This window comes from Gekko japonicus, unplaced genomic scaffold (genome assembly GCF_001447785.1).
Source record: "Gekko japonicus isolate JY-2015 unplaced genomic scaffold, Gekko_japonicus_V1.1 scaffold847, whole genome shotgun sequence".
Classification (NCBI taxonomy): domain Eukaryota; kingdom Metazoa; phylum Chordata; class Lepidosauria; order Squamata; family Gekkonidae; genus Gekko; species Gekko japonicus.
This window is the reverse complement of record NW_015174868.1, coordinates 707,440-716,924: the sequence shown is the minus strand read 5'-3', so window position 1 is coordinate 716,924 and position 9,485 is coordinate 707,440. Positions and strand designations below refer to the sequence as shown.

The following is a 9,485-nucleotide window of genomic DNA, read 5'->3' as shown; positions in this document are numbered from 1 at the left end:
GAGAAATCGCCTTCTGAAGCTGGATAAGGAAAATCGTGGCACTAAAATATGCTAATCGGTGCTCAAGTCATTAGTCACACGTGTGAACACGATTAATATGAGGGACGTTAAAATGCATCGCTTGGATTCTGCAGTTAAGTTGAGACCACGCCCAATGTTCGACGGGACATTTTGCAGCGCAGTCCTGGGTTTCTCTGTCCCTTAAGAGGGAAACGTGACTATTTGGAAAGGAAGACGTTGGCAATTGTTAAGTGTTTCAGTAAACGACACAGCTAAAAACACTGTTCAGGCCTCCGATGTCCCTTCTCCATTTTCGTGGGGCTGCAACTGTTCTCTTTCTTGTTCCTCCTGAGGCGGCCGCACCCTTTTGAAGAACCCCATCTGTATTGAAGAGAGAAAGAGGAAAACACCAAATTGCATAATGGGGGCAAATGAGCAAAAACCACAAGTGTGGATCCCAGGCAGATTTCCACGTGCGCACAGATGGAAGCCCTAAAATGATTCCTCATCGCCAGTCTGCTTGCACTTAGTGAACGCAGTTCGTATCTCAACTGTCTTTTCCGTGTGTGCAAGCACAGGGTATTTCTTCTGACACAGTTTCAAAGGTAAATGAAACGGAATCAGGCGAGCCATCTGTTGTACGTTCAATTGCTCCGTATGCATGCAGTATTTCTGTTAAAAGACTATGTTAAAGTTCTACATGCCGCTGCAGCTGTTACACTACTACTTGGGCAAACGGAACTGCATCAAGCACATTTTCCTTTCTGCTCGCACATCACTGGATCCAAACCAATATTTTCCTGCAAAGCTAGTGCTTTATTTTGACACATATCTCTTTTCTTTTCTTTTCTTTTCTTGTCAAGTCGCAGCTGACTTATGGCGTCCCCAATAGGGTTTCCAAGGCAAGAGACGTTCAGAGGTGGTTTGCCACTGCCTGCTTCTGTGCCGTGACCCTGGTATTCCTTGGAGGTCTCCCATCCAAGTACTGACCAGGGCCGAACCTGCTTAGCTTCTGAGACCAGGCTATATTGGGACATCCAAATCAGGACATGCCTCATTCCTGTATGAACATAAAGGCCCTGCCAGTGCAATCCTAAGCACAGCTACATCCCTTTCAGTGGGTTTAGAAAGGAGCAAACTCTGCTGAGGATTGCCCTGTAAAAGAAGATCCAAAACTGGTTGAGACTTCACAAACAGAAATGCAACTAACTCTGGCAGAATTAAAAGTGAGAAGAGGCATTTCTGTACAGCAGCCTGAAGTGGCTTAGACCTCTCTATTTGGCTCCCTCCCATAAGGGTTTGCAGGAGGGTCTTCGATGCACCTGACAATGCACCCGGCACTCTGTTCACATTTCTGAGTTCCAGCCCAGAAGCCAAAGCATCTAGATATGGGGACCTGGGGCTCCAAGTTCCTGCCTTGACAGGGAGGGTGCTTTTAACTTAGTGATGCAACGACTCCAATCAGAGTCTTCTGGTCAGAAACAGGAAGAGTCTAGATTTCGTCAGGACCATCCAATTTCTAGATTGACAGCTAACCTGGATTCTAAAGGTATTTAACACCATTGTCTGTGGATGCTAGGGGCCCTCTGTCAACACCGTGGTCAGGTCTTGTCAGGGCAGCCGGAATGCATTCCTAAAGAGATAGTAATTCCTAAATGAATAATAAGTGCACTATTCGTTTATAAGTGCTGGTTTGTCCCTTCTCTAAGATGAATACTGAAATCGCTACTTGCTTGAACATTTGTGCAGCATGGTTTTCTTTCAGTAAATCACAGATCCTTTGGAACAGGTTTTTCCCCTTCTCTCTCTGAAACTCTGGGGTTCTTGACAGTCTCAAACCGCCCCCCCTGTCGAGCCGGGTGGGGGTGGGATTCCTAGGAAAAGCTCCTGGGCTCTTAATTCCCCCAACGCTAAGAACAGAGGACTCCTCCCCATAAGCGCAGCTAAAAACCGCCTTCAGCCCAATGGGCTCAGTACACTTCGACACGGCTGAGCTGTTTCAGAAGAAGCCCCCTTACGGTGAATGGGCTCTGCTGGGTTTCAGGCCACACGTAGACTGACATCAGTAGTGGGAAATGCTGTCAAGAAGCAGGCCGCTTATGGGTAAAAGGGCCATAGCATCGAAATCGCAGGAGGTCATAGCCAGTGTTCCCTCTAAGCTGAGTTAGTGTGAGCTAGCTCACAGTTTTTAAGCCTCCGGCTCACACATTTTTGCCTTAACTCATGAAGGATGGTTCCAGAACAAACTAATTTATGCAGCGGCCAAATCACCTGCTCACAACTTTAATGCCAGTAGCTCACAAGATAGAATCATTGCTCACAAGACTCCACAGCTTAGAGGGAACATTGTATAGCCCCTCTGTATACTGCCTTGGTCAGGCCACACCTGGAGTACTGTGTGCAGTTCTGGAGGCCTCACTTCAAAAAGGATGTGGGCAAAATCGAGAAGGTGCAGAAGAGAGCGGCGAGGATGATCAAGGGTCTGGAGACTGAGCCCTACAAGGAAAGGCTAAGGGCCCTGGGAACGTTTAGTTTGGAGAAGAGGAGATTGAGGGGAGACATGATTGCTCTCTTTAAACATTTGAAAGGCTGTCATTTGGAGGAGGGCAAGGAGCTGTTCCAGTTGGCAGCAGAGGAGAGGACCCGAAGCAACGGGTTTAAATTACATGCAGAAAGGTATCGGCTGGATATTAGGAAAATCTTTTTCACAGTCAGAGTGGTTCAAAGGTGGGATCAGCTGCCTAGGGAGGTGGTGAGCTCCCCTTCACTGACAGCTTTCAAGAAGAGGCCGGACGAATATTTGTCAGAGATGCTTTAGGCTGGTCCTGCACCGGGCAAGGCGTTGGACTAGATGGTCTGTCTGGCCCCTTCCATGACTCTATGATGCTATGACCCTTCAAGGGGTTTTCAAGGGAGTGGATGAGCACAGGTGGTTTGCCACTGCCTGCCTCTGCATAGCAGCCCTGGGCTTCCTTTGTTAGTCTCAGGGCCGACCTTGCTTAGTTTCCGAGATCTGATGCGATCCGGGCTGTCAAGGTCAGGGCGTGGCATCAGCACCAAGGTTAAAAAAAAGAAAGCACATTTTTTTTTGACTAAATACACCACTTACCCTGTGCATAACGAAGATCAGGAGAGCCAGAAGCAACAGGCCGGCTAGGACAGCCAGTATGATTACCCAGATTTGCACTGCCATGGGAGCTGGCTGGATACCCCACAAGATATTTGTGGTGACCTAAAGCAAAAAAACACCAAAAGAAACCCAACATATTATTTAGAGAGAAACAATGTGAGGCTAGGTAAAGGTAAAGGTTCCCTTGCTCAAAAGCCAGTCGAATCCGACTCTAGGGTTGCGGTGCTCATCTCCGTTTCAAAGCCGAAGAGCCAGCGCTGACTGAAGACGTTTCCGTGGTCATGTGGCCGGCATGAAAACATACTGCAGATTTGACCGTATGGGATTGGGATTGCTTTGACACCAAATTTCATTTTTAAAAACATAGAATGTACAGACCCTTGATTTCACCGTAAACTTTCACACCCCGATTATCCTATTAAAAGGTGGTGGTGGGGGGCTCCTGTGGGACTTGCAGAGGGAATCCCATTTCCTGCTGCACTGCTGAGCCCAGTGTGGCTCCAGGCCCCACCCACCCACTTCTGAGCCAGGTGGTGGCGACGTCTGGGAACCACCCTGAATCACGCTTCACTCCCTTGGCAGACACTTAACACCCGCAAATAAAACTTTGGAATCAAGCAAAAAGATGCATTGTGCCTAGATCTGAAACCTTTAGAAGGCAACAGGCACACTTCACACTCAGAACACCTTTTTAAGACCCAGGTTCGAATCCCCATTCTACCTTGGAAGCTCGCTGGGCATCCCTGGGCCAGTCACGCTCTCTCAGCCTAACCAACCTCACAGGGTTATTGTTAAGGTAAAATGGAGAACAGATCAACGTAAGCCACTTTGGTTCCTCACTGGGGAGAAACGTGGAGCATAAATGAAGTAAAATAAATACGAAAAACATTAGGAGGATGAAACAGAATTGTGTAAATTAAGAGGAAGCAAGGAAGGAAGGAAGGAAGGAAGGAAGGAAGGAAGGAAGGAAGGAAGGAAGGGGAAGGAAGGATGGAAGGAAGGAAGGAAGGTTTTCCTAACTGATAACAAAGACTTTTGTGTATACCGTGATTCTGTGGGAATGCAAACGTTTCCCCAGAATCATGTACTGATTACACGATTCAGTTCCCTGAGAATCTTAGCATTCCCGGTCCCTCTGTTTTGGAAGGCTTGCATGAAAGTCTGCATCAGGGGTGTCAAACATAAGGCCCGGGGGCCAGAACCGGCCCATCCAGGGCTCTTATGCGGCCCAAGAGCAACTGGTGCAAGGGAGGGAACAGGAGGCTGCTGGGGGGTGGGTGGGGGTGGGAATGTGGCTCCAGCATGGCAGAACAACCGCATCTACCGCAGTCAAGCAGCGTGGGAGCATCTGCCCAGTGCTACACCGCTGGCTCTCCATTCCGCCCCTATGGGATTTCCTTTGGACCCCCGTCCCAGCCGATGGGGACTTGCAGGGAGGACACAACAACTCAGAGCTTACCAGCTGCTGTCCTTTATACAGTTTATATCTCCAGTACCTGGGATTACATTTACGGTACACACATGGCCGCCTGGCCTGACAAAGTGACATTTACGTCAGATCTGGCCCTCGTTAACCAATGAGTTTGACACCTGTGGTCTACACAGGCAATATTTGTAAGATTTCAGAAGCCTGAGATGTAGCTGAACCACATTATGGGTGGAGAGTGGCGGAGCTGTGGTGTTCTGCCTAGCTTCTTGCCCTTCACCATGCAAAATCCCACGGCTTTTAAAATTTATTTAATTCGTTTATATCCCACTTTTCTCTCCAATGGGGACTTAAAGCGGCTTACGTGGCCCTCCCCTCTTCCGTTTTATCAATACATGAGTGAACAAACATACTGCAGATTTGACCGTATGGGATTGGGATTGCTTTGACACCAAATTTCATTTTTAAAAACATAGAATGTACAGACCCTTGATTTCACCGTAAACGTTCACACCCCGATTATCCTATTAAAAGGGGGGGGGGCCTCCTGTGGGACTTGCGGAGGGAATCCCATTTCCCGCTGCACTGCTGAGCCCAGTGTGGCTCCAGGCCCACCCACCCACTTCTGAGCCAGGTGGTTGCGACGTCTGGGAACCACCCTGAATCATGCTTCACTCCCTTGGCAGACACTTTGGAATCTCCCTTGGAAAACTTTGGAATCAAGCAAAAAAGATGCACTGTGCCTAGATCTGAAATCTTTAGAAGGCAAAAGGCACACTTCACACTCAGAACACCTTTTTATACGATTTGTGGTTTTAACATCTTTCAATGTTACATGTTCTTTTTTTAAACAGCTGCAGTTTTTATTCTGTGATTCAGCTCCTTCTAATCATTATATGCTGTAAACTTGTTGGGTGTTACAAGTTGAAAACACTCAGTATATCTGGGGTTAAATGTTTATGTTACTCACAGGAAGTCACGTGTTTTTCATGTAACCAATGTTCTTTAGCTGTAGAATACCCGGGAATTTTCTCCCTGATCTAGGAATTTGATTGGGACTAAAGTGTCAAGGTGTTAGCATTTTATGGCTCTCTTCCCGTCTTTGTTTGGTGTTCTGAAGAAGAAGAAGAGTAGCCATAATCTCTCTCTTCTAGTTTTGTCTTTGTAGAGTAAGGATGTAGCAGATTTTGCTCTGTTGTTATTTTCATCCCAGTTACCCTTCCCATGCTAGAATTTAGTAAAAACTTTATATTTTAATCACACATGGACTCTGAGTCTGAATTATTTTATTCCGGGACTGCCGGACTATCTTATCTCTGCTAAATACAATTTTATTCCGGACTGCCGGACTATCTTATCTCTGCTAAATACAATTTTTTCAATATCTCACTATCACCCAACAAAACTGCTTTAGTGATGTTTTGAGAAGCTAGATTAACTGGGATCCTATGCGTGCATGCCAGGAATGAAGCTGTACTGAACCCAAGGGGACTTTCTTTCAGCCAATGCGCAGAGGATTATGGAGCCTACGATTTGTGGCTCACACTGTCCGTCTATCAGACTTCCATGCCAAAATGCTAATCTGCGCGCCAGAGCCACCCCCCCCACTAAAACAACAATGCAAAGATCAAGCTATTCATCTAAAGCTTTTAATTGAAGGCTAAAATTTAATTAAAAGCTTAAGCGGCATGAAATCAAACTCATTCAGCGCTGCCCCATTTAATATCAGCAATTAAAACACAGTGAAAGCCGATCATTTTGCCCATTCTTTTCAGCTTAATTATGCTACTATGGGTCAAACCCATTTCAAATATCAAGCAGCTTACTATTGTAGAATTGTGAACGTCTTCAGGAAAGGGGAGATTCTTGTACGGGAACTCGATCACGCTGAAGGACGCAGATGACTTGAGCGAGTACGAATGGTTCTGGTTTTCCTTCTGTGCAGGGAAGGACATGAAAGGAATATCAGAGCATGGTCTACCTTGGGGGGGTCTCCAAACTTTTTCAGCCTGTGGGGCACCTTTGGAATTCTGACACAGGGTGGTGGGAGCAACCATAAAATGGCTGCAGCAGGAGGCAGAGCAATCCACAAAATGGCTTTCACGAGAGGCGGGGCCACACACACCAAGGAAGCCCAAGCCCAGAGGAGAAAAGGGGTAATTAAAAATACACTGGGAAAGAGGGGGGAGAGAAAATAAAGCAAATATTGTGGTGGCAGCTGACAGTGAAACAATGTTATTTCAATCTGTACAGCCAACCAGATCTTCAATTAGCAAATCAGAGGCCCAGCTGAGTGAGAGCCTCACCTGGCCCCACCCACTTTCTAAAAACACCTGGTGGGCATCAAGAAAGGTGTGTGTCGGTCCCCTGGTGCCCATGGGCACCCCGATCTAGATGTCCCAGGAGTTGGTTGGAGTAGTAAAACAGCAGCAGATGCTCACGTTTATGAAGGTCTGAGTCCAGAGGCGAGATTTTAAATACAGAATCGCACTCTTCCCCCTTTCCAAGCGACCCACTTGGCAGAATATCCGCAAACATTCTGCAGTTCCACAGCCCTGAAGTTAAAACAAGATACAACTAATTTTCAGTGGTTTCAATTTTAACATTTCATTTCCCGACAAGCCAGGAAGCACGGAATCCTCCATACTTTTATGACTTCTGGATTTAGACACCTTGTTCTTTGATGAAGTGGCTAAGAAAGCTCTCAGAAGCCATCTCAATCATTTTATTTGCTGCAAAAGCAGCTACAGCTTCACACTGGAAAGATAAAACACTACCGGACCTGTCGCTCTGACACAGAAAGCCTTTGTATCATGGCCAAAAATCACTGACAACTTATTGCACCTTACCTCCCAAACATCTTCATCTAACCTTGTGGCGATTTGTGTCTGTGATCATTTTGAAAGTTCTTTCAGTACTTTTAATATCCAGATTAAAACGGAGAAAAGGAAAACAGGGTAAATATGGTTTAAAGGTAAAGGTAAAGGGTCCCTTGCTCGAAAGCCAGTCGAGTCCGACTCTAGGGTTGCGGTGCTCATCTCCGTTTCAAAGCCGAAGAGCCAGCGCTGTCCGAAGACGTTTCCGTGGTCATGTGGCCGGCATGACTAAACACCAAGGCGCACGGAACGCTGTTACCTTCCCACCAAAGTGGTACCTATTTATCTACTTGCAATTTCTTGCTTTCGAACTGCTAGGTTGGCAGGAGCTGGGACTAGAGACAGGAGCTCACTCGTTCATGCGGCAACCCGGGTCTCGAACGGCTGAACTACTGACCTTCCACAACCTGCAGTTCAGCGTCTTAACCACTTGATCCACCGCGGTTTACTCACCGCTTATTGTTATGCATCTAGATTAGCCTTTATATATTTTGGTTAATTTACTGATTATTGATGTATCTTTATTATTGTACCACATTGCACTGCCTCATCTTGTTATGCTTACTATGAGAAAATGTAATAAACTATTTTAAAAAGAAGGAGCCTTGGTTAAATTTAAAAACAAAACACAAAACCCAGTTGCTTGTGACCAGTGTTCCCTCTAAGCTGAGTTAGTGCGAGCTAGCTAACAGTTTTTTAGCCTCCAGCTCCCACATTTTTGGCTTAGCTCAGGAAGGATGGCTCCAGAACAAACTAATTTATGCAGTAGTCAAAGCACTTACAATTTTAATGCCAGTAGCTCACAAAGTAGAATTTTTGCTCACAAGACTCCACAGCTTAGAGGGAACATTGTGACACAGTTAGTACGCTACAAAAACAGAGAACCACAGCTCTTGAAGCAGTACAAAAGGAGAACCATGAAAGCTGTGTGTGTATCCGCTAAGTAACACTGCCAAAATCAATAGTTACAAGATATATTATGATAAAGATCCAAAATCATATAACATGTGCAGAAATCGTTCGTACACTGCCAGGTATTGGACCAGGACTGGGGAAACCCAGGTTGAAATCCACCATAAAATTCATCAGGCCAGTCACCGTGAATCAGCCTGACCTCCCTCACAGGTGGATAACAGCGTCGGTCTGCAGTAGAAGATCCAGATTCGAGTCCAGCGGCACCTTAACGACCAACAAGATCTCCAGAGTAGACGCTTTTGAGACTCAAAGTCTCCCTTTGTCAGATTCAAGTAGGAATGGAGAATCCCTGAGTCTTTATGACCCTGGGAGAGAAGTGTTGCAGAGAAGGGAGTCGGGCCGCAGAAGTAGAATGCAAAACGGAATCAGCTTGATGACAGCAGTGGCGAAAGGCTTAGGGGTGGGGAGTGCAGACAACCAGCATCTCGAAAGCCCACACCCTGGAAATCTTGTGGGTCTTTAAGGTGCTACTGGGCTTGAATCTTGCTCTTCTACCTCACAGGGTTATTGAGAAGATAAAAGTGGGATGATTCGATAGTAGACAACACCAGGGAGACGATCTCAACACTACTTGCGACAGCCAAATTGACAATAGCAGCAGGATGGAAATCACCCTCCCGCTCACCCTCCTTGGCAGGGTGGCATGATGAATTATGGCAACAGTTCGTTATGGCCAAAATAGCGGACTCAATGTAATTTGATTGTTTTACCTGGTTTTATTGTTATGTATGGCATTTGCCTCTTGTTAGCCGCCCTGAGCCCATGTGGAATGGAAGGGCGGGATACAAGTCTAATAAATAATAAATAAATAAATAAATAAATAAAGCGTGTACCCTCAAAATCTTGTTGGTTTCTAAGAGCCAGTTTAGTGTAGTGGTTAAGTGCATCGACTCTAATCTGGGAGAACTGGGTTTGATTCCCCACTCCTCCACTTGCACCTGGCTGGATGACCTTGGGGAGGCCATAGTTCTGTCAGAGCTGTCCTTGAAAAAGACCAGGTTATGTCAGAGCTCTCTCAGCCCCGCCTACCTCACAGGGTGTCTGTTCTGGGGAGGGGAAGGGAAAGGAGTTTGTAAGC

General features: G+C 46.3%; 1 protein-coding gene across 1 annotated transcript in view; it reads right to left on the bottom strand.

Moving 5' to 3' along the window:
- Positions 1 to 122: 122 nt before the first annotated feature.
- ITGAV (integrin subunit alpha V) overlaps positions 123 to 9,485 on the bottom strand; it is a 95,208-nt gene continuing 85,845 nt past the window's right edge. Inside the window, exons 27-30 of the mRNA XM_015424769.1 lie at positions 6,998 to 7,111; positions 6,383 to 6,493; positions 3,110 to 3,232; positions 123 to 381 (exon numbers count right to left, since the gene is read on the bottom strand). Of these exons, the coding sequence (XP_015280255.1) occupies positions 286 to 381; positions 3,110 to 3,232; positions 6,383 to 6,493; positions 6,998 to 7,111 (444 nt within the window). The 3' untranslated portion in view covers positions 123 to 285. The remainder of the gene's footprint in view (positions 382 to 3,109; positions 3,233 to 6,382; positions 6,494 to 6,997; positions 7,112 to 9,485) is intronic.